This window comes from Anguilla rostrata, chromosome 14, assembly GCF_018555375.3.
Source record: "Anguilla rostrata isolate EN2019 chromosome 14, ASM1855537v3, whole genome shotgun sequence".
Classification (NCBI taxonomy): Eukaryota; Metazoa; Chordata; class Actinopteri; order Anguilliformes; family Anguillidae; genus Anguilla; species Anguilla rostrata.
In genome coordinates, this window is record NC_057946.1 from 15,386,356 (window position 1) to 15,411,627 (window position 25,272).

Genomic DNA, 25,272 nt, shown 5'->3' on the forward strand with positions numbered 1-25,272 from the left:
CAATTTCCCCCTAATAGACTAAAATGAGGGACGATTCTCTACAAAAATGAAAGGTTAAGAGGTTGAAAGATAAACATTGGTGAAATCGACGGATGCTGATTCGGGAATCTCGTTTCATCATGACACCATTCAGCCAAGAGAATGTTGAGGAATACTATGAAATTGGAGAAGAGCTTGGAAGGTAGGTGACTGCATGAGGCACAATAGGTTGGTTGGTCATTTAACAAGTGATGTCGTATACAATTGCCCGGTAGCATTGCTACTTACACTGTTACAACGTGGTATGTAAGTTACAGAAAACCCCTTTATATATATATATGAGTGATGAGTAAATGTGTCATACCTCACATACTGTGTAGGGGGGGTTAGTGTGAAAAAAGATACAGTACCAAAATGGACATCAATCATGTGTTCATCTCAAGCCAACATGACCTCAAGATACTGTTTGTGAAATGCAAATGCATTTCCTGTTTTGCGAGTATTTGCAGTGAAGAGGGAAGAATCTATTGCTAGTCTTCTAATCTTCTATCTAATCTTTTGTGACTATGCAGCTCCTTGTGAAAATGCACTTCCATTGACACAGTTTGATAAATATTTCTCTCATTAATTTGAACATTTTCTCCATTATGACAAATGACAGAAAAAGGTTATTAAAGTAGCCTGAAACTATTATTGGCAAGACTGTTGCAGTGTACAGTGTTGCTGTAATGTAACAATATTTACGTGTTCTCTTGGGTATCTGCCAACTGAAATAATTCAAAGGGATCTTGAGTGTCTTATTTGAATAGCATGAAAAAAAGTAAGAATTGTGCTTCCCTTGAAAAGGGTATTTGGTTTCAGATGTGAAAGGCAATACGTATAAGACCAATGACTTGAGATGAATCCCTTCTGGATATTTCTGTAGGATATCATAATCAGATTGCCAGTGTTAGATCGATTATTCATTATTTGTACTGCCTTTTTATATGTCATACCTTTAATTAGATTTCTAATTCAATTGATTTGCATGCAGATTCTTAAAGAGTGGCATATGATCAAAAACTCCACTCATTTCATGTTTAGTTTTTATTAACACTGTATCATTTGAAGGAAGGATTAGAATGAACAGGCAATAGCAGGAACTCTTTTTTAACTTTCATCCTACCTATAACTCTGGAAAGGTTTTATTATTATTATTATTATTATTATTATTTATTTATTTTTTTTTTAAACTGTTGGCCTGTTGTAACTTAAATTGATGAAAGTGATAGCATGCAATAAAGCTTGTCCTGCAAATGCAGTCAAGTAGTATAGTGGGAAGATAATGGAGAAAAGCTAGAAAAGTCTATTTACCAGATTATGATACAAAGGAAGCAGGTGCTTGTGCAAGTTACTTCCTTGATTTGCTAAACATGTGGCATGTACCATTAATAGGAGACGAGATTGGTATTTTGCCTTAGCTCTGTTTCTTTGCCTCACTTTACACCTTATGATTCCATGATACAGTCTGTATTAATTTAGCAAGTAAAGAGGATAGTGATTTACTGTTAAATACATGTGGACATATCACACAGTGTGTATAATACAGAGAGCCTCAGTTTTTGTGTGGTTTCCCTTCAATCAGAAGCCTGTTTACTCCTTGGAAACAAGGCATGTGGACTCCTTGGACAATCAGTGGCTTAATTACTCAGCTGCTGCAACACAAACCAAAAACAATCACACACTGTGACCCTTCAGGACTGGAGACTGACAGCCCTGCTGTACATGATAAGTAGGGACTATAGAAACTTCCTGACCATGTAACTTGAGAGACATGTGATCGCTGTTTTAACTCTTACTCTCAAAGTGTCACTGTAGGCACTTTAACCTTTTACACTAAACAAGATACAGCACAGATACATTACAAGTTAGTATTGAATGGTTTAAAATCATGGCTAATCTGGCTGTTAGTAGCCAGTATTTAGCATTTTGTTCCCCACGTTCTTGTTTTATTTGGGTTTTCACTCACACAATAGCACCAAACACCCCTTTGATTTGATGTAATGGGCCTCACTTTTCAGTGATGAAATGTTAAGGGTTGTGAGGAGTGTGCCACCAGACTCTGGGTTAAACACATAGTCCCTCTCCATGGGGAGGCAGTGCTCTTCATTTAGAGACAGGCTGTTTCCTGGGTGGCCTTTATAATGGAGTTGGGCTCTTGAATGAGATGTGGAGAATTTACTCACTTGGCATTCATGGCAATGTGTAATGCACCCACAGCTCCATCTGCAAATGCGTACACGGCACAAAAGCAGCATAGTGGCACCTTCATTTGTCATGACCGACCATATGACTGTGTGATTATTGTTTGCAATAATTTATTGAATTTATTGATTTTATTTTTTGTCGACGCAGAATTTTAATATGCTAAGAATATGAATTTGATTTACCAGCTGTACTCAACAGGGTATATGGTTGAAGTATTCATTTTCCCTCAATGAAATGTCCTTTTTTCTGACCTTGAAAAACAATTTGCTTGCACTGTTGCCCCATGATCTCTAAATTTCCTTATTTTAATAGTTTCCTACAATTTTTATAACTGGACTTCCAGACAGAAAATATTATCAGTTACCAGTTAAGTATTAAAAGTTCATTTACCATAGCTAAATATAAAATGGTATGGGGTGTATAATTTTCTTATTTACTACTCAGTGGGTTTTGAATAGGTTAGTATACAGGTTTGAGTTGATATCACTAGCTAGTGGAGTGCATGTAGAAAAAAAATCATAAGTTTATGAACAGGAATGGACAGAACCACTGGCATTGCAGTTTTGGATAATTTGGAGGGTACAGTTATCTTTTCTGGTGGCAGTAAGTAGTAGTATTTGTGTGAATATGTGTTTGGTCAGTTTATGATAATACCCCTTTCCTGAATCTGTTTGAGAATAATATTTTACTCTAGAAGTTTATATCAAGAATATGTTCAGCAGAATTTACATTATTTTGAGACACACACTACACAGTGTTCAGCCATGGTACAACCTTTTTCTTTGAAGTGATTCTTTGATTTTTTAAAAATATATCTTTATGCACAGTTTGCTTCTTGCAACCTTAGGACCATGTGGAATATATGAAAACTGAATCAACTCTATTATTCACCTGTTACACTACATGGCCAGAAGTATGTGGACACCCGGCATCCAACATCTCATCCCAAATTATGGGGATTAATATAGAGTTGGTCCACCCTTACCTGCTATAACAACCTCCGCTCTTCTGGGAAGACTTTACACTAGATTTTGGATCATTGCTGCAGGGATTTTCTTCCATTCAGCCAGAATAGAATTAGCGAGGATGGGCAATAATTGGGGGACAAGGCCTGGCTTGCAGTTGGCTTTCCACTTGATCCCAACGGTGTTGGATGAGGTTTAGGTCAGGGCTCTGTACTGGCTAGTCAAGCTCTGTGCTGTAGTCAAGTTCTTCTACACCATTATTGACAAAAACATTTCAGTACGAACCTTGTTGTGTGGCCATGGGGTATTGTCATGCTGGAACAGGAAAGGGCCATAGCATTAATATTTTTCTTCACTGGAACCTAAGGGACCTAGCCCAAACCATGAAAAAAAGCCTCAGACCAAGGAGTGCCCAGATACTTTTGGTCAAATAGTGTATATCACTCTTCCCTGCCCTTAAATCTCTATGAAATGACACAAACTGGAGATAGTGGAACCTCAGAGATTCAAACCTCAGAGTAACTTGTCAAGTTACTCTTTTATTTATTTATCAGTGCAGTCTTTACATCTTTTTAACCCATGACTCCTGTCGGCTCTGCTCATTATGAATTACATTTCCATTAAAATTCAAGGTGTTTATCATACGATGGATTTGCTCTGTTAATGATCTCTGCTTGATCATGACTAATGAAGAAATCTCTACGATTGGGATCCTCTTGCTTTCATGCACTATGTCTTGTAATCAAGCCCAAATTCCAAGACTTTAATTAAATTCCCATTACATGCTGAGTACCTTTCCACGTGTTTATATCAAAATGGGAAAACAGGAAAGGTCTTTTTTATTTATGACATTAGTGTAATCATTTAACATGATAAGAACTTTTGTGCATTGTTCCTCTAAATAAAATAATTGAGAGACAGTTGAAACAGTGTCAGTTAAAGAATGACAGTAGAGTTAAACAAAGGAGTTTGAAGTGAATTAGTGTGCTGCAATGACAGTTTTGTTGCCTGTGGAAAAATAAGAAAATAATCATTTAATCTTAATTGGTGAACACTTGAACAGTGATTATTCTGAGATGAACGCTAGGGGACCACAGATGTGGATGCTTAGTTTCAATGCACGTGCAAACTGTATTAGTTTTTTCTCGGGGAGATGATATCAGCATTTTCTGTATAGGTTTTGCTTTGGAAACACTGCCGTATATATAGAGCTGCATGTGCTCCTATTGACGCAATGCTTTGTGCAACAGAATGGAAAGGTCAGGTGACTATAAGGGCCTCCTGCACTGTTCTATGTGAACCATCAGCTGACAGTGCACACTTTTTTTCTCTTTTCTGGGGGGGGGGGGTGGTGGCTTAAATTGGTAGTTTTAATTAGCTACCAATACCTTATACAGGTTTGCTTTTATATTGGTTGAGAACAGATCCTACTGAAAAAAAAGGTTATTTTTAGGGAAAGTAATGTCTAATTATTATAGTACAGACAATTATTTCACACCCAGAAAATGATCATAAAACATAGGCTTATAATGGTAATTATCAGGCTTAAAAAAGGGGACACTACGTAATGGGGTCTGTGGAAAACCGAAAGGATCATCCAAATAATAACTACATGTGTATTTCATGTGGAGTTTTTGATTTTTATTTATTTCATATTAAATATAATTTTGTGATAGCAATTTTGGATTTTATCAGCCTGGCTAATTTAAATGCATCAGTGGCTTGCATCAGGCTTGCTGAGCATAAAGAGACAGCTGGTGACAAGAAAAATGTGAGCCAAGTGTCAACAAGTCAAAGTTTGTCACACTACATGTGTCTGAAGGGAACACCATTTCTGATGCCTTCTAGCACATTATGCACAAAACTCTTGTGGCAATAAATACCAAAGACTGAGACATTGCTTTTCAGCACTTAGCAAGCACTCTTATTTAGAACAACATACACAGGTTACATTTTACTTACAAAAACTGGGAACATCTGGATGTTTTGCTAAAGCAATTCAAGTTAAGTACTCAAGGTTAAAGGGTGCAAGAGCAGTTCCTCAGCAGGGTATCAAACCCACAACATTTAAGTAATAAGCCCAGTTACTTAAGTTTAAGTTAAGATTGTTTCTTTCTAGGATAACTGATTTAGATACGTATTGCCGGTATATCATCTGATAACATCAAATTAAACTGAAGTCAGTTCTGAATTCAATTGTCTTTCCAGTAATTATTTTGTACATTAAATATGCTCAAGTTCAGGTAAAACAGCAACAGCGGACATATAATTTATCACACATGTAAACAATTAAACATGTAATTAAACATTTAATATTTACTGGCTAAACAGTGATTCAAGGAATCACAGTATAGCATTAAAGGAGTCATGCAAGGAATAGTACCAAAACACACCAGTTAAAATAAATATATGAATAAGTTCACTATGTAAAGTGAGACTATGTATTTAAAGGTTTGGTGCTCCTGGCCACATGTAGATTGAATGCTCTATTTGTTTTAACCCTTGGCGTCAGGTATCTATGCACAGATGGCAGTACAACATACACAGAGGCTGGAATATGAGTGAGGTCATCTGCAAATACTCATGCCAGGCTAAGAGAGCATCTCACATAGACAAGTGGTATTTGAGAATTGGGAGGCGCTGATCGACAAATCTGTTCAGTCTGCACTTTTTCTGAACCGAAAGTGTTCCCACCAGCTTTGTAATTAGTGTATACCACCACATATATACTTTTTATTTTTATTTGCTTTTAGTGGTAATGATTCCCTGAAAATCACTTTGGTCAACTAGTTTCAGGCATGCCATTAGGGAATAAAATAACACTCATTTCCAGGCGCAGTGTATGAGGATGGTGGTGGAGATGAATCTTTCTCAAAACTAATATTTAGCCATGGTCTTTCTAATTCTCAGAAAAGATGTACTGAAATATTAATACTTGTGTGAGAGAGATCTTCCAAATTTGAGAAAAGAGGGTGAATCCAGTTCCTTACAATGTTGGGATATATGTAATGGTCAGTATGGTCCTTTAAGATTTTTAGGTTTTTATTTGTGTATTGGTTAAAGGGTTTGGACTTTGCTTTGTGAAATGGGATGACATGAATAAGGTACCAATGCCATGTCAAAATAATTTTTAATGTTTTTATCTGAAATAGTTTGATTTAAGCGGTAAAAAAAGCTGTTCAGTATAATAATCATATTGCTTGAAACTGTTGTTGTGACTTGTATCACTTGCAGATTGCTCAGAATTCATTCTGAACTGGTCTGTACTTTCATATCAGTTTTTTGGCCTTTAAAATATGAACCAGTTTCATTTCTCCCTGGCTGAGGTTTCCTTTAGTTTTAATTTCTTAAGAATGAAAGAAATGTCAAAGCAGAGTCTCATTTCCTCACAATAGCAAGATGTCATCTGTAAAATCCACCATTTCCAGTTTCACATGGATCTGTGAGAAAATGTTAAATGATCAAATTGTTTTCTGCTTTTTTATTAACCTTTCTTGCTGTGGCTTGGTTGCTTATGGGTAGATTTTCCATTTAGATTCACAGTAATTTGCTCATTCCAAAAGTTTCAACTCATTGAGATGTGGGGGTCAACCCTTGGCTTCTCAGTGTCAAGGGAAGAAGTAATGCAAATGCTTAGTTTGTAAAGCAGGAAGCAGCCAGCAGATTATTAGAAAGTCTTTTGTATGCAGCACATGCCATGGTTGCGGCAGTGCCTTATCTGTTTCCACATAGATTCTGTTCAATGACAAAGAGAGAGAGATTGGTACAGAGAGCTCAATAAGCAGGTTGATTTGTCTACTGTCTCCAAAGTGAGACTGGGAAGGTCCTTCAGCAGTACAGTACAGATACAGCTGACTCACTGGTGGTGTTATAGCATTGGCCAGCCGTTCATCTGGACTCAAGTACCAGTTTGATTGTTTCCTGGAACATGCATCCTGGGTCTTACTTTCAATTTGTCTGACCCCCTGAAAATATAGAAACACATTGCCTCAGTGACTTCTGTGCAACCCTGTTGCTTGAATTTGAAGTTCTCATCTTATCTTTAAATTGAGACCATGCATATTATGTCAAAGCCGTGTGATCTCTGCTCCCGTAAACTAAAGAACTGCTAGTGTTAATGCTGTTATCATATTTTAGATCTGTGTGTTGTGTGCTATGGTATGTAGTGAAATGTCAACAACTCATGTCTGGAGTTCACTACCCAAAGCCCCCCCCCCCCCCCCCAGAGTTGTTTACAAAAGTAGCCAGTCTGAATATCATTCACTAGCTTAATTTATAACTGAGCTGTGTATTATTTCATATATTAGCTGTGACAAGCTTAGAATTGTCACAATGTCTTTCATAGGATTCATAGTTAATGGTACTGATCTGGGAGTAATCATCACACTCATTATACACAAATGCTTTAGGCCTCGTTGTTCTGGACTATGATCAGATACTTGTTTTTTTTCTTCAGAACATACTCTCTCTCTTATTCAGAGAGCCAGGCCTTAGGTGGTTAATGAATTAAACTCATTGTGATGGTCCATACTAAAGTATACTATCAGTGAAACTGTTCTTCTGCGTCTTACTTTCTGGCTTTAGGGGTGCTCTGAAACCCTTAGCAAACGACAGATACTCCTGGGGACCTGTAAGCAAATTCAGTTCAATTATCTTCTTTTCAGTCTCTCTTAGTATGCTGCCTGCTAGATTTAGGCTCAAGAGGAGCTGTAGCCATGGCAACACTCACAATTTGTCAGTATTATTGATGCACTGTCATGTCATTATTAATAGCAGGCAATGTTTGATACAGTCATTTGGATATAATGGCGCTGGGATGCCGCAGTGCCTTTTGCAGGAACTCCTTTGTATGATGCAGTGGGATCTTGTCATTGAGGAACCAATGTACTGTAATGCAGTTGTGTGCAGATTTTAACATTCCATAACTTTTTTTGGTAATGCCATTGGTTCACAGACTTACATGTAGAAATAAGAGAACTCTTTTATATATAAGTGTGGGAAGACATTTTATTATTTATAAACTGAGTTGAAGACGTCGACATTTACACCCAGTGGACCAGGAATTGTCATTCTCTGAGGAGATTACAAACTCCAGTGGTTACTTGATGCATTGCAGTTTAGTAAGCCTCTGGTGCCAAAAAGCAGATTTCCCCACTGAAGTCCATTCAAAACTACAAATTTACCCTGGCCAAATTAAATGACTTTGGACAACACATTTAAACTCTAAAATGTCTTCACACTGAAGTAATTACTCTCCAGATTTATTTAATTCAAAATTGGTCCACATGGTTTTATGTCACAGTGTGTGCACCTACTTACACAGTTACACCCGTGCATGAACGAATATGAGGCTGTGATAAAATCATCGATTGACTATGCTGAAAAAGCTCAAACTGGGAGAGTTGCCTGCACACTATACAGTCTATGCTTATAACCACCAGGCTTTTCAACCTTACCTGGGTGGAGTTTTTTTCCATTCACGAAGTGTGAACTGCTGCAGTTCAGTCTCTGTTGTATGTGTGGAGCTGACATTAATTTTATGGAGGTAGGAAGCTTCCTTGGGTAACAGTATCTGCTAAAGATAAATGTTGTGAAAAAGAATGTAATGTGTAGAGTGTAGACCTTTTTCCACAGCTAATTACTTAATGTCTGTTTGCAGACTGAGTGGAATAATAGCTTTGCCAGGATTAAAAACATGTTTTCTGTGTGGGAGGCTGCGTGCACCGGCACACTCCCTACACAAGTAACACTGTGGCGTAATTGAGTGCTTAACATCTCAATCATCACAGACTCTCACTTGAAGAAATTCCCTACAATTTGAAGGCAACATACATGTTTGACTATAATTCATGGGGCTTTGCTGACTGGTGGATTTCTGATCCGTTTGAGACATTTGACAATTTTGAACACAATGGAAAGCGATTTGCTGCTGCATTTCAAAGGGACTGACTGCATTGTGGCTTAAAACTGGCTCTCAGGGCATTTCCTAAGCGTTACACTAAAACAGGATCGTAGTAGAACAAGCATGTGTGATGACTCGCTTGCTTTTGCCCTGTTATTGGATTAATGGGCAAGGCGGAGTAGCAGCATTAATGACGTGGATCTAATGTGTGAAATTCTTACCCCTCATGTGTTCTCTATACTTTCAGATGCAAAAAGGAAAATATTTAACTGTGAGAAATTCAGATTTCTAAGCAAACGTCAATGTCCCCAGTCATGCTATAGGACACAAGGTCTGCATCGCTGAAAAGCTTCTGAGCAGGATATCAGAATTCAGTTTTTAAATGTTACTGGTTAATAACAGCCTTAAGTTTTTGTCAGAATCTCAGATGAGGCTTTGACGCAAATGTTCTTTTTTGTGTATTAGCTTAATGAAACTATTGTAGTGAGTGTAAGAGAAGCCAAACTCTGCCCAGAGATAAACAAAGATTGTCTTTAGGGACACTTGACACTGTTCACACTACCCAGACCAGTGCCCTACTGCAACAAGTTTTTTCCAAGCACAAAACCCACACGATGTCCTGTGCAAAGCTGTGATTTGGCAAGGATGTCATTTGCCAGTTACTACTGAAACACTCCAACACCATGGCATTTCCGATTTAGGAGCAAAAGGACAATCTGACATTTTGATACGCACATTTGTGTCAGTTTAAGATGCAAGCAGGCCCTGAGAGGACCTTTGTGTTTTTGTTTTTTTTTTACCCCCACTCAAACTGCCAAATTTACACAGCCACAGACTAGCTTCCTCTTTGTGGGCTGGTCTTTGGGCTGAATGTGATGTAATTTGCATTGCACCCTGGGATGTGGCTTTCTGGGACGATTTCAATAAGGAATAATGGCTAAGGCTGCCCTTAATACCGCCATGGAAACTGGCATAGCAGAGGAGCTGCTGATGTCTTATTTACGGTTGTTACTGACAAAGTGGTCTTCGTATTCCCTGAATGGAAAGGGCAGCCTTTCATATACAAGCCTGCTCATTTACAATTGATTAGTCAAACAATTCCCCCTCTAATAAATAAAATGTGTACCCTTCAAGTAAAAACAAAATATGATCACTTCATAATTTATAATGATGGTATTAAAGTAAATGACATTTAAATCCATTTTTCACAACTTGGAACAATATGTCTTATGTTAACATTAAAGCACGGAGAATTTTAAAACATGATCATACATCTTACATGGTAACATACAAAAGTTTGGTCCTGATTTATTTTTATATATTTCTCATTTTTAGTTATGGGTGTTGCTTCTAAAGGGGACATTTTGTCATTTTGTGTAATTTACTGTTTCCAGATCATGACATAGTTGTTTCCCACCCTGATTTCGTTTTCCAAACATAGTAAAGTGAGCATTGAGCCTTAAACTATAAAAAATTGGCCTGGGTGAAAATACAGTACGTGACTCCAGGAAAGGCAGCACCGTTCATCCGATTAGCATGACTAAACTGTCCCCAGTGCAGTCTTCTTTCCTTCCTGCCATTGTTTGAGAAATATCCAGCTGCTTGTTTGGCTACAGTCATATTACAGCTTTAGACATTCAAAAGGGCTCATTCCGTAAGTGGCACGGTCAGTATTGGTGCTTGCCACAGGTGGTCTTGTAGCCTGCACACCACAGGTTTGAACCTGGCCAATGCCATTAGTTAATAATTGGGAGTCCACAGTGACCATGCATTTGGCTGTGATTGTCATGAGGTTTGGTGGTTATATAAGTCATTAAGGGCTCCTTGGGTTATTTCTAGCTGTTATTCTGTGTGACCTATAGTGTGGGATGAGCGCATTGGAGGTGGTCCTGCATTCAGTATAGTGCTACCTGCACAGGTGAAGGTGGCAGTGTAATGACTTGAACAAAGTTAGCCTGACAATGACAAATTGCAGGGTAAAAAAATTGAATTATTATGATTCATTTGGTTCAAAATGTGGCATGATTTGTTTGCCTCACTGAACATTTAAGTATATCCTCATAAAAGATATGAACTTGGTTTCATAGCAAATTCAGACTGTATTCAGACCTGTTTTGTGTCCAGGTTACCGACATATCTTTTACCTGCCTTCAGTTTCACTCCAGCTCTTTGGAGTGAATTACATACGTGTCTTATACTGTATCCCATAGTCCTTTGAATCACAGTTAAGGCTCCATATGCTGCTCCATAAGGCTCCATATAGTGCTCATTACTGTTGATGGGCTGGCATAACGTGGGACCGGGTGGGATCTTCACCATAGTGACAGTACAGACTGCATGAGGAGCACTCAACACTAAATGCAGTGTTTGTTTACTCTTTCTAAAGTATTTCACAGTTGACTGCACACTGGGAGTGTGTGCTTGTGAGAGACTGTGGTTTCTGGTTTCACAATGTAGCCATACTGGTGAGTCATGTGGATTATAGCATTGCTTTGGTGGTGACAGCCAGGAATGTTGAAAGTTGTATTTTGAAAGAGTTTCTGTTGAAATGCTTCATTCGAATGGATATATTGATATGGAAATCTAGAGTCTGGGGTTGTGTTTGCCATTTTTGCTATGCATTGGGAACTGGAACCAGTGTTTTTTCATTTATGGTTTTATTTATTGTTTGTTATTAGAAGTGCCACACTCAGCAATACTGAATTGAAGAAATCAGTCATTTTGTTGTTTATGCTATTTTTTTTGTTTTCTGTAATTGATAGACTGTTTTGTTTTTCTATTTTTTTCATTGATTATTTTTTTTGAAATAGGAATAGACCGTATGTTTGTGTTTTCCTACAGTGGTCACTTTGCAGTGGTGAAAAAATGCAGAGAGAAAGGCTCAGGTGTGGAGTTTGCGGCCAAATTTATCAAGAAGCGGCGTGGCAAGTCGAGTCGGCGGGGCGTGGCCAGAGAGGACATTGAGCGAGAGGTCAGCATCCTCAAGGAGATTCAGCACCCCAACATCATCACATTGCATGATGTGTTCGAGAACAAGGCCGAGGTCATCCTAATTCTGGAACTGTGAGTACAGCTGTGTGTTGCCTTGTCTGACACCATGTGTCATCTTCCAGCCAACACTGCATAATGGCAGCCCCAGCTTTCCATATTGGTTCGTAGTTGGGCCTTGACGCTTGAGCATGGTACTTGAATGCTTTGGTAAATATCCAGCTGTAGATATGGAAAATGAAAGATATGAAAGTGTCGCCTTGGATAAACCAAAATAACAAATACAAAATAATAAAGTAAGTTTGACTTCATGCAAAGTACATTTCATTAATGCATAGATTAACTAACCATTATATTATTTCTGTCATGGGTCAGACAGAATATTGTGTTGCAGTGAAAGTTGCTGTCCTTTCACTTACTCATTGACTGCTCAAGTTACTCATTGACTGCTAAGGAATCTTTTCTCTTTGTATTCACCACTATTCTGCAGTTGTGTCCATTAGAAAGGACCAGGGTTAAAAGAGATATAATTAGTTGCTGGGGGTTTGCCTCAAATCAGTTATCTCACCAGCTTATAATGTGGTTGAACCAGCTGTGCTTGTTGTAAGGGATTCTGGCTTTTCCTAGCACCGCATGGAGGAACCTTTTGATCAGCTGTCTGTGTTAAATCCATGAATGAGCATGGGTGATGCAGTCAAGACATTTTCTCAGATAACTTCCTGTTGGAAACCCCAAAAATGGGCAGTGTTTGTATATTAAGCCTAAGTGGCTATATATAGTGGACGTAATAGTGGCAAACGTTACAGGGTTTGACTAAAACTCACAGTAGCCTGAGACAAACATCAATAGCCTTGCTGACAGCCATGTACAGCGTGTGACAGTCACTGAATATGTTGAAAGTATCCACTAAATTGAATGTCTGTATTGTGGTTGGGTGGGAAAGAAAACATTGTCCCTGCATGTTGTCTTTTGTCCGGATGACAGGTTGTTTGGAAAAGCCTTGGCTTAAATGGGCTTGTTATCACACGCCATTATCTTGTCACAGCTCCACAGCTGTTTTACAGCTTCTTAATCACAAGCCGCAAGTCCCAAGTACTTGTGAAAACTGTAATTGTTATTTTGTTCCTGATGCCATCAATAAATAAGTTTGTTTTGCTTTGCTAATGTATGGTTTTCTAAAAACTGCTCTGCTGGAGAAAACTGAAAGTACTATGACAGTTTTTAAAGGGGTAAGATCCCAGATCGTTGGCTCTAGTGCTGATAGCTGTCTGATATCTCTGCTCACATCTTCAAAAGAACAGGTAAGTTTGCTTTTGAAAATATGGCACATAGTGCATAGTAATGTTGTGCCATGAGTGCCATGAATTAGAGCCCACCCTGAAATCTCATCTTGAGCACTGTCCCTGGTTCTCTTCTCGCCGTAGTGTGGCCGGTGGAGAGCTCTTTGACTTTTTGGCAGAGAAGGAGTCTCTGACAGAGGAGCAGGCCACCAAATTCCTGAAGCAGATCCTGGACGGCATCCTCTATCTGCACTCTAAGCAGATTGCCCACTTTGACCTAAAGGTACAGGACAGCCCCCCATTCCCATGTCAAAGGTGTTTTGTATTTTGCCTTGACTATGACTTCAGCAGAAAATCTGTTACTTCACCATCCTTGCTTATCCCTGTCTTTAGCACTTGGTATTACATGGGACCACAGCACTAAGTACAAGCAAGTGTCATATCTTTTTCATCGTTGTCAGTGATTGAATTAGCCATATTAGACTGAATATGTGTTTACCAGTGTCCTCCCAAAGAATCTGCCATTGTCCTTTCAGTCTTGTATATATTTGCCTTTTACAAGGCAAAAGAGCTTTGTTGTTGACAAATAATGGTAGATAACACAGCAGGGAAGCCAACATGTGTGTAATCTCTCTCTCCCTCCCTCCCTCTGTTTCTCTCTCTCTCTCTCTCTCAGCCAGAAAACATTATGCTGCTGAACAGGACTGCCCTTCACCCACGCATAAAGCTCATTGACTTTGGATTGGCCCACAAGATTGATTTTAGCAATGATTTCAAAAACATTTTTGGGACTCCAGAATTTGTTGGTTAGCGTTTCTCATTACTTGTTTGTCCATTTTTATTTGTTCATTTCTTTAAAAATAAATCTGTCAGGGTGTGCCGCCCTGGTGTTTTCGCCAGCCCTGTTTCCCTGGCGCAGGTTGTAAATTTTGGTGTGGGGGGGAGGTGAGAGAGATTGGTCTTGGCAGCACACAGGTCTGCTTCACAGCGCCGAGTCACTTCCGCCTGATCTCCCCAGGGCAACCTTTATGTGCTGCTGCAGAGAGATGTTCCTGTTTAGTTTAGGAGAGCACTGTCCTGCCGGGCTGCCTAATCCATCCTCTTTTGAACAGCGGCCAACTGCACTACTGGGAATCACACAAGTGCGGTGTGACAAATAGACATCAGAGACACTGCCGTGGCCAGTGCCCAGCAAGTATGCTACTCTCTATTAGGGCCAGGAGTCGCAGAACTGATGCATCATACAGGATTACTTCATCAAAGTAATGCTATGATCTTGTAGATGACTTACTACCTTGCCAGTGCTGTGTTCCTCTGTGTCATTTTCATGATACATTCCATATACATTTCTTTGTATTGTGTTTGCAGCTCCAGAAGTGGTGAACTATGAGCCACTTGGCCTGGCAGCTGACATGTGGTGAGATATTCTGTCACTCCCTTGAACAACGATCAGATAATCAGCATTCTGCATTACTGTCATTTATTTTGTTTTTCATTGCAGGAGTGTTGGTGTGATCACCTATATTCTGTAAGTACAAACATAATGTTGTCATATTGAAGATTTATGTGAAAAATTTATTTGCAGAAGCTGTTAAAATGCATTAATTCTATGCAATTTCCTCTATGTCTAAAGTAGCACCAAATGTATTGTTAGAAATTTGAAAAGGCTGAACAGTATTCCCCAATAGTGTAATTAGGTTTCAGTGCATTTATGGTGACAATCTCTTCATTTTTCCATATTAAAAAATTGCATGTTTTATACCTTTTCCGGATAGTATTTCTGTAGCAATATCGATTCAGTGTGTTTGTGTTCTGTAATTGCTTCTCTATATGCTATTTTCCACTGGTGGTGATCCGTGCGACAAGTATTCAAATGTGATGGTGCACACACTGGAACATGCATGCCAAGTGCAAAAGAGCAAGCTTCTAAAATCCAAAAGTAGTCTTTAAAATTAGGTTTGTTGGTTGTCTTTTGGCAGTCTACTTTCTCCAAAATATGCTACTGCTTGATTATCTTTCAAGAAAAATAAGCACTCAATGTACAGTAATATCTTTGTTCCAAATGGAACTCTGGTATTCGAAATAAAAAACTTTTGTGACCACTAGTCACTGGAGATGCTGCCAAATTCATCAAAACTGAAAAAATGAATGATGGCCGCTTTCATATATGACCAGAAATGGAGTATTCACAAACTTTATGGAAATTTGTCATTTTAATATGATTAAATAGAATGTATGAATTGTAGAATTGTTACACTATATAGCATATAGAGATGTAGAACTTAAAGATGAATAACTTTACTAGCTGTAGGTTTATACAATGTATCTCATACATGAGATTGTCTCCCTTAAGTGACATCTTATGTACATTGTAAATTATTGTGTGTATTGATGTAGACCATAGGGTGCTCGCTTGCTTTTCCCAGCTGGGCATATGTGTAAACTTAAATGTTTATAGAACTTGTCATATTCCTGTCTCTGCACGAATTATGTGCTGTATGATGTAACAAGGGTGCTCGCTGCTTGTCCAGCTGCTATGTGTAAACTTAAATGTTTATAGAACTTGTCATATTCCTGTCTCTGCACGAAGTTACAGTGCTGAGAATAACAAATCCACCTCCTGAAATCCGCTCTATCCTCACCGGTATTCAGTTTGTTTTTTGAGTTATGAGACCCAGGGGTCATGTTTCACCGCTCTATCTATCTATCTATCTATCTATCTATCTATCTATCTATCTATCTGCCTGTCTGTCTACCTGTGTGTGAGTCATGCTGTCTTTCAGCGAGTAATAAAACATTTCACTTTCCCCTGCCCTTTGTGAAATCTTCCCACCCAGTCCACCTACTTCACAGTCACAACTGTAAAGGTAGAGCTAATCAGTTAGAGCAATCAGTTAGCATCACCCCATCTACCTTATTGCAGTCTAACAGTGTGAGTGAAGCCTTATCTCATTAGCAGCACTGGTTTTGATGGCTGACATGTTGCCCCTTTTCCACATTTGCAATTCTAATTCACCATGAGATATTTGAATCATTATGTTGTGGTTTGAGCAGTAATCTGTATTTGCTCCAGACTCCCAACTCTCCTTGTCTGGCACTTCTGCTTTTCTTGGCTGCCTGATTTCTTTTATGCTGAAATTACATTTGTATCATATGCTTGAGAGCAACGTGCATTTAATTGGATGACAGCAAGTGTGAAACTGCTTATCAGGGCATTTTTTTTGGACTACTTAGAAATTCCTGCATATGGTAAACACCAAACACAGTCGACAGGATTGTAGCTGGACCTGCTGAAATAATTAGCTGCCTTTGACCTATCATCTTCAATTTCCTCAATAATTGCAATGAACAGATTTCACTGTTTATCCATTAGCTTCCCTGTCACTCATGTCCCACATTGTTAATATTTGCAATTGCTTTACCACTGAAACAACAAACAATGTTTTGACATCATTGTCTTGTCTGTAAAGCTTTGCTCCCCCACCCCCCATTTGAAGTGTTCTGTCGTCTCCTTTGACAGCCTGAGTGGTGCTTCTCCATTCCTGGGTGATAGCAAACAGGAGACGCTGGCCAATGTCTCTGCCGTGAATTACGAGTTTGACGAGGAGTTCTTCAGGAACACCAGCAGCCTGGCCAAAGACTTCATCTCAAAGCTCCTCATCAAGGACCCAAAGTATGCTGCCCTTTGGTGATTGAGGAATTGAGTGCCAACTGTGTGGATTGTAATTAATAATAATAATAATAATCTGCCAAACCTTCTAACTTTATTTGTATAGATTAATAAATATATTTCATGTACGGGAACAATTTTATACGATTGCAGTTGCATGCTATTGTGGAACCAATTCCTACCTTCTCTTGATACACTGTTACTGTTATTATTCAGCTCATGTTAGTTTTGAGACCCCTTAAATGGATGAATTTAAATGTTACTGAGGAACATTTTCAAAAAGGATCCAAAGAATAAACAGAGAATGTGTGGTAAGCTCAGAACTGTGAAAGTGTTGTATAAATATTTCCATATTGCTGTTTCCTGTTTTTGGTTAGTCACAGGCCAGACATCATTGCTCCATAGGTTTGTTATTGGTTTGGAGGCACTCTCATTTCATCTTTATGTTGTGTGATATTGTGATACCATTGTTCGTTAAAAGTGAACTGAAAATGGAAACACAGATGTTATTGTCTTTGAGGTTATAAAGTACAATACCATGGTTACCCTCAATGACTGTGAATGGACAAGATATTTTTATGTAATAATATACTTTATCTTTTAAAAGTGCTCAAAGACGCTTTAAAACAAAATCAAATACAATACAAAATCTATCTGAAGTCAAGAGATCAGTACGCAATTCTCCTCTTAGAGTCCACATGGCTGACACATAAAAAGCTAAATAGCCATTAGTGTAAAGCACCTGCTAATTCATCCTGATTAGATCTAAGTGTGGCTGTGTTTTGTGTGTTCCACCAGGAAAAGGATGACCATCCAAGATAGTTTACAACATCCTTGGATCAAGGTTGACCCTGTTTTTAAATGAATATATCTTGAGCTTATATTCAGTTTTTTTTAAATAAATCACAATAAACAAATCATTGCTGTATCAAGAAAAAGAACATTTACAAAATAATAGCGTGAAAGTTTACTTTGCCCTCCTATTATAGCCAAAGGACACACAGCAGGAACTCAGCAGGAAGGAATCAGCTGTCAACATGGAGAAGTTCAAGAGGTTTGCTGCTCGCAGGAAATGGAAGGTGACTTGCCACTGTTTGCTCTTTGTATGTTTTGCACATTGGCTATGGATCATGAAAAGCTTTTCTGTTTTACATTTGTACATTTTAATAAACAAGCAAGATTTCAGTTTTTAAGTTCAGAGCTGTGTTTTCTGCCTGAAATGTGCAGTACTCCTACCAATTGCCTTGTTGGTGTTAGGCTAAACAGAACTGAGGTGTCATTACTGATCTTTCTACTGTAGAGACTGACTGACTATGAAATGTCATAAAAAGCCCCAAAATGTCCATCCTGTTGCTCAGTAAACACCCCCGAAACTCCTCCAGTTTTGCTTCAGCAAGGCGCACAAGTATTTGTGCCGACCTTGAGCATGATGTCATTTGTAGATCAGGAGTTTATCTTTTCAATGATGTCTGACAAGACAACAAACCAAAGGCTGCTAAAGCTTCTGGAGCATCACTGGCTGAATGCGTATTAATTTCCCTTTGAGTAGATTTTATTGTCAGAAAAATATGGTTCTAGGATTCATATCAAGCAGAATATTTTCCAGAGCAAATATTGGAACACTGGTTAGTGGAAAATTCTCACACTGTTATGGACTGCTGCCAGCGCTAGTGAAATTACTGCTGGTCCATTCTCCCCTCTCCTGCAGCAATCAGTGCGGCTCATCTCCTTATGTAATCGCCTGTCAAGATCCTTTCTGTCCAGGAGCAACATGAGCATCTCCCGCAGTGATGATACTTTGGTAAGTGAAGGTGAATCAGTTCTTAGCTATGTCGGACTGCATTTATGTATATAATGACATTTGTCCTTCCAAGGATCTCAAAGTGCTTTATTGTGAGAGGAGGATAGGAGCTTACCACCATCATCAAAATATTGCACCAACTTGAATAAAGCATGGCAGCCCCTTTTCACTATAAACCCACTTTCTAATATTTCAGCTATTAATTATCTGTTATTCCATCTATTATTAATCATTTTATGCTATCAATATATTCATTCAATATACTACAATATTTTTTTTCTTTTAAGATTAATACATTACCTAATAATTTTACTTTTAGTAACATTGCTATGTGATTGTTGGCAAATACAAAAATGATGTTGATGAAATAATCCAATTATTTTGTTTCCAAGTCAGTGATGTTAATAAAACTTGGCTGATACTTATGAATGCATTTGCTTAACACAGATTCATTACATTCATCATTACACCCATTTAAACACGCTTCACATCCAACAATATATTTTTGGTACGAATGAAAGCGTCTAGGACAGATGTTATTCTTACTAGTGGGTTGCACTGTACTACGTAATTAATTGCTTGTTAGTGTGTCTGGTGTATTTAGCAATCAACTAGCAACATTACTGTTTGTGTTGATAATTCCACTATGGCCCCTTTCACACAGGAGAAAAAAGATGGCATGAAGCCAGTTTTTATTATTATTTTTTTGGCGGGTTTGAGTTATGTGTGGAACGGTCAGACTGACATTTTTGAGACCACCAAAAAGCTGCCTTCCGACCTAGTCATAAATCCTGCTTGGAGACACTTTTTTATGCTGTGTGCAAGGTACCAAAATGTCATCTTCCTTGTCCATTAGGCCTACACGTCATAATCACATACTTCAATATTTTGTGGATTTAACCACTCCGAAACTGCCGGGAAGAAACTTTCACTAGATTGATTCTGTAGTGTATTTTTTTAACAAAAAGTGCTGAGGAGGTATTTGTAGAAAGCTACGCAAGATAATTGTAGAACTCAGAAGAAAAAGTTCACAGTAAACTGAAAAAAGCTGTAAAGTAGTAAGCTGTAAAGTAGCAGTAAAAGCTGTGTCTGATCGAAGTCGTTATTACTTCTCTGAGGAAAATTACATGCTGTGCAATGTAATTCCATGCCAAACTAGCTCTTACATAATGGTGCCATTGAAGCCCTCATTTTGCCTGCCACTTCTCCTGACCATGGCCAGCTTCGTCAGGAGGCTAGTGTGCTTTGCTAAAAACTGGCGATATAATCTCTATTGCATAAGGGTGATTTTTAAAAAATAAGAAAAGTAGCAACAAACAAAACTTCCCGTCCAGTTAGCCCCATTTTATACATCTTAAACAGCTGATTGTGTGTTCCTTGCATTGCTTAGCAACGAAAGCAGTATGTGGTTTGTGTGTCAAAGGGGGTATGCTGGCATACGGATGGCTTCTTAGGCAGTGTGAATGCTTTAGAAACCAGAAATACTGCATTTCCCATGCCACCTTTTTGCCTACTTTTCTCTGTGAAAGGGGTTTAAGGGTAGCAATAACACTTTTATATATAAGTGGTTGTGAATAAAAGATTAAAACAAATGATCTGTGACATCCCCATTAGAGCATAGCAGAGTAAGTATCTGAAGCTAATTTCAATAACCTGTATGAGGAGTTGCAGTTTCAATGTACAAAACCTCATCTATAAGTATATTCCTGCATCACATGCAGAACTTTACTATGAAATGAGATGCAATTAAAATGCCCTTTAATGTGTGAGTATCATATTTGCCTTCAAAACTAGTTAAAAAATAAAATGCATTCTTTGATTGGTCATCATAGGGGTGTAACCAGGTAATTTTGTGATGAAGCACAAGACAAGCTTTTTGTACTTCACAGAATTAGGGCAGACTTTTAAACTGCTAAATTTGCTCTTTGCCAAAGCAAGCCAATTTAAATAACCCTGGTCTCAATTCCACACCATTTTGAATGATATGCTCTTCTTTAAATGCTCAGTATTTCAAATATATGCATTTAAATGTGCATAAATATTTGCATGCTTGTATTTAATTGATAATATAGCATGCTTGCCTCTTTCAGGTATAGTGTATACCTCTGTGTAAGGTATTTTACATCTTGTAACAAGATACATTTAAGTGAATTTCAGCCCATCTCTGTCTGTAGAATCTGATTAAAATCCACCTCCCCGCTGACAATTGGTCAATAATTTTAGATGTGAAAAGCGTTGCTTAAATTATTCTGCTTCAATTTAAAATGATTACTTCCCTCCTTAACTCGGGTTGATTTATTTAAGGGTAGAGATTTGGATGTGGAAGGATAATATATGTACTGATGGACAGTGGAATTTTTTAAATAGACATAGGAAGATCCTGTGACTATTGACAGGATGAAAGATGTGAAAATGAATTAGAGTCTGCTCACAATGGGTACTGAGTTCATTACATAGTCATGAAAGTCATTTCCTTGATCAGTGTGTAAGGAAATAAACTTTTTTGTGCAGCTTTTGCCGTCTGTGGACTGTATATTTTAGCTGTACACTCAAGATTCTGTTGTCCACTTCTCAAATCTCGAATATTGCTCTGTGAAGGTTACAGGCTGAGCCACATATCAGACTTCACAGACTAAAAGAAACATTGCTGCTTCTGGGACAATAACATTATCTAATTAACATTCTGAGTATGTAAGAAACAGGAGGGCAACACATATTAAACCAGCATTAAAAATTACAGTGGTTGTATATTGTTTATTCGATGCAATGTTATGTTCTTTGCATTGTAGACCGACAAATGTTTTCATCTGTTCCAAGTTAAAAAATTGAAACACTTTTTTTCATCACAGGTTGAAATATTATAAAATACTATTCATTTCAGTTAGGCATTTAATATCCTGATCAAGAAGAAATGATGATTCACATTTGTATTGCAATACAATGCAATATTTACCTATTTTGATTGTCAGTGCAATGCTAACTAGTATAGAGAAGGATATTTCCCCTCGATCCAGCAACATTAACACAGAGGTCTACTAATCAGCAGCTTTATCTTGACAGATATTAAACTGTCCTGTTAACTGTTAACATATCCTGAATGAAATTCGGCCCTGTTGAAGAAGTGTTAGGAAACAGGGTTTTGAGTCTAGAAGCAGTCTGGAGTGATGTGATTTGAAACAGATTTGAGAATAATGCACCTTGTATGAACATGTGAAAAAGTTAAATAGACCTGTGCTGTGTGTTCAGGATGAGGAAGACTCCTTCGTCATGAAGGCAATCATTCATGCCATCAACGATGACAACATGCCAGGACTGCAGCACCTTCTAGGATCCCTGACAAGCTATGACGTAAACCAGCCGAACAAGGTCAGAGTTCACAAACAATCTGAGATTCTGCAAACACAGCAAGGAAAACAAATTGTCTGTTAATCTGATATAGACTCTGCGTCTGGAAGACTAGCCAGGATTTTGAAGACCATTCTCCTATTACCAATGTTTAGTTTATACTTATGACTTGAAACTTGTTATTACAGGCCCTTGTTCTTTCAATTTATAGTGATAATGTATCTGCCTATAATAAGGTAAACAGCACTATCTTGAGATAGGTTACTTGCCCACAGATAAAGATTAATCCAGGAGTACAGTGGTACCTTAACCTTTTCGTAATTATATTTTGCCTTAACATGCCTTAAAATGTCTATTGAATGTCCTGATTTGTTTTCTATGTCTGATGAATGTAGACTTCATTACCTGTTTACAGACAAAGTGTTTCACCTAGCTCAATTTGTGTTAGATGCTTACCAACAGCGTGCGAGGGCGCTTTATGTTTGATGTGTTTAAGGCACAGGCTGTGCCCCAGATATGCCTAAATTATGTATTATAGCTGTAAATGTCTAAGGAGCAGGATTGTGTTCATATTTGGGCTGACATTAATTGACATGAATGGAATTATATTACATTTGTTTTTTTCCGCTCTCATTATGCTATGTTATTGCTCTTGTTTGTTATTTTTGTAGTGTCTTGTAAGCCCATGTGGGCTGGGTACCTTTTGGTGCATGACACTTTGAAAAAATAAAAACCTAAAAAAAAACAAGAAAAAACAGACACACACTTACACACACAGAGCTATACTATTCTCTCTCTCTCTCTCTCTCTCTCTCTCTATATATATATATATATATATATATATATATATATAAATTAGCAAGCAAATAGCATTGTGCCATGTGAGAAATTAAAATGGTATTGATTTAACCATTGAAGTATATATGTATGGAATAGAGGCATTTCTATACTGTGGATGTGTCCAATGATGGAAAAGAGACTGTCTTTATTGCTTTAGGGCTACAGTAGTATGCTTGTTTCATGAAATGAGCTCTGAACTCATGCATTTATTCATATGAAGCCATTCCCCCTTGTGTAAATTATTTAAATTGTTGTCTGTTAGAGAAAACATTTTAACCTCTTCTGAAACTGGGAGAACCAGCATATGACATTTAAAAAGCAGAATATTGCTGAGAAAATTAAATGATTTTTCCAATGAATTGATTTTGATGGAGCTGATGTTTGATGTGGATTGCTTTTCTGAACATGGCTGCTTGAACTATAACAGGGAAAACAGAGAGACAGGCAGCATGTAGTGTTTGATAGTGTAATATTTTGTGTGTTCATCTTGCCTGTGTTTCAGCATGGTACACCTCCTCTGCTCGTCGCTGCCGGCTGTGGAAACATCCGGATCATAGATGTGCTCATGAGGAAAGGGGCAGAGATCCAGGCCCATGACAAGGTGCGCACTTTCTGAATGTGCACAGAACTGTTCTGTCATGTATTGCTGTGTTTTGTTTTGTTTTTTACCATTGATTGCAGGTGGTATGGTTTGTCTTGCACTGAGGTGCTCAACTAACCTTTGTCATCCTCTGCTCCATTTAGAGTATATTCTGCAGTTTCTTTGTAAAAATATATCATTGGTTAAAGCACAGGTAGAAATTAATACAAGACACTCATTACTGCGTTGCAACTGCAGAAGCCATTTGGTCAACAGAAAGTTAGCAATCATGCAATGGACTAATGGCTTGTTCTGTTTTGCAGTCAGGAGCAAATGCCATTTGCTACGCTGCAAGAAATGGCCATGTGGAAACCCTGAAATTCCTGCATGGAAAGAACTGCCCTCTGGATACCCAAGATAAGGTGACCTCGTCACCTGCATATAGTACACACATAATATGCAGTCACAACACACCACATCAGGGTTGCACCAGAGATGTCTCCACTTGCAATTTATTTGATTTATCCCTCTTCAATAGGCCCAGGCTAATGTTTTGTGTGATTGCACCCTTTATCGGGTTATTTGTGGTTACCATGGATACGAATCAGGCAGCAATGCGGCTCGGTGATGATTCTAAGCTTTGTGTGCCTTGCTCAATGTGTGAACCAAACCAGTGAACACCTCTCACAATTATAACACACTGCGGTACATTTCTCAAAATGTGTTTGCTGTCTATTGTCTACATTTGGGTCAAAGTGCGCAATTTAATGTTTAGTTTCGTGTGTAAGTTTGAAACTGTCCTCTGATTTCTTATGTTTCTTTGTTAGTATAGTAACGTATGGTTACAAGGAAGTAACACTCATTTTTTTTCTCCCAGTCTGGAGAGACTGCCCTGCACGTGGCAGCCAGGTATGGCAATGTGGATGTAGTCCAGTACCTCTGCAGTATTAATGCCAACCCAAACCTTCTAGACAGGGTATGTGCCTCCTTTGTGTCTAGAATCACATCAGTGCAAAGTGCTTCAACTGCACTTGTAATAAAGCTTTGCTAAAGCTAACCAGTAATCATATTGCAGATACTCCTATATGTTATTCAAACCCTTCAGTCTTATTCTTCACTATTATTCAAACTAGGTAGGAATATTATACACATCAATTTATATTTATTGCATTCAAATGAAGAGGTATCATTTATCGCTTGTGATTGCGCATAATGATGCTCTTGGTGGTACCGGTGTATAATTTTCTTAAGTGTGTGTGTGAGAGCCAGGGCTTACTCTCCTTTCAGGAACACGAGACGCCCCTGCATTGTGCGTCCTGGCACGGTTACGCCTCTGTGGCCAGGGCACTCTGTGAGGCAGGCTGCCATGTTGACGTGCAGAATCGGGAGGGGGAGAGCCCGCTCCTCACGGCCTCTGCCAGGGGCTTCCGGGATATCGTGGAGCGTCTGCTGGAGCACGGGGCTGATCTCAACTCAACAGACAAGGTAGGGCTCCTCTCTGTCTGCTGACTCCAGGAAACAGAACACCAGCAGCTGGAACGGGAGCACACCCGGACAGCCTGAGGTACACTCCTGATTGGATCCTTTTCATATCCCACACCACAGGTTTTGTATAGTTCACTCAATTGTGAATCACTTAGAGACAGAGTGAGATCACTATGTGAACCTTGCATAA

General features: G+C 38.5%; 1 protein-coding gene across 3 annotated transcripts in view; it reads left to right on the plus strand.

Moving 5' to 3' along the window:
• LOC135240118 (death-associated protein kinase 1-like) overlaps positions 1-25,272 on the plus strand; it is a 39,854-nt gene that overhangs the window by 759 nt on the left and 13,823 nt on the right. The window contains exons 2-16 of one of the 3 annotated variants that reach the window (XM_064309400.1): positions 18-181; positions 11,935-12,156; positions 13,506-13,644; positions 14,038-14,167; positions 14,730-14,778; positions 14,863-14,889; positions 16,882-17,034; positions 17,830-17,875; positions 18,021-18,110; positions 18,740-18,832; positions 22,079-22,198; positions 23,520-23,618; positions 23,921-24,019; positions 24,475-24,573; positions 24,885-25,082. In XM_064309400.1, the coding sequence (XP_064165470.1) occupies positions 93-181; positions 11,935-12,156; positions 13,506-13,644; positions 14,038-14,167; positions 14,730-14,778; positions 14,863-14,889; positions 16,882-17,034; positions 17,830-17,875; positions 18,021-18,110; positions 18,740-18,832; positions 22,079-22,198; positions 23,520-23,618; positions 23,921-24,019; positions 24,475-24,573; positions 24,885-25,082 (1,653 nt within the window). In that variant the 5' untranslated portion in view covers positions 18-92. Of the gene's footprint in view, positions 1-17; positions 182-11,934; positions 12,157-13,505; positions 13,645-14,037; positions 14,168-14,473; positions 14,624-14,729; positions 14,779-14,862; positions 14,890-16,881; positions 17,035-17,829; positions 17,876-18,020; positions 18,111-18,739; positions 18,833-22,078; positions 22,199-23,519; positions 23,619-23,920; positions 24,020-24,474; positions 24,574-24,884; positions 25,083-25,272 lie in introns of those variants that run through there. The other 2 variants (XM_064309401.1, XM_064309402.1) reach the window with 2 other exon arrangements.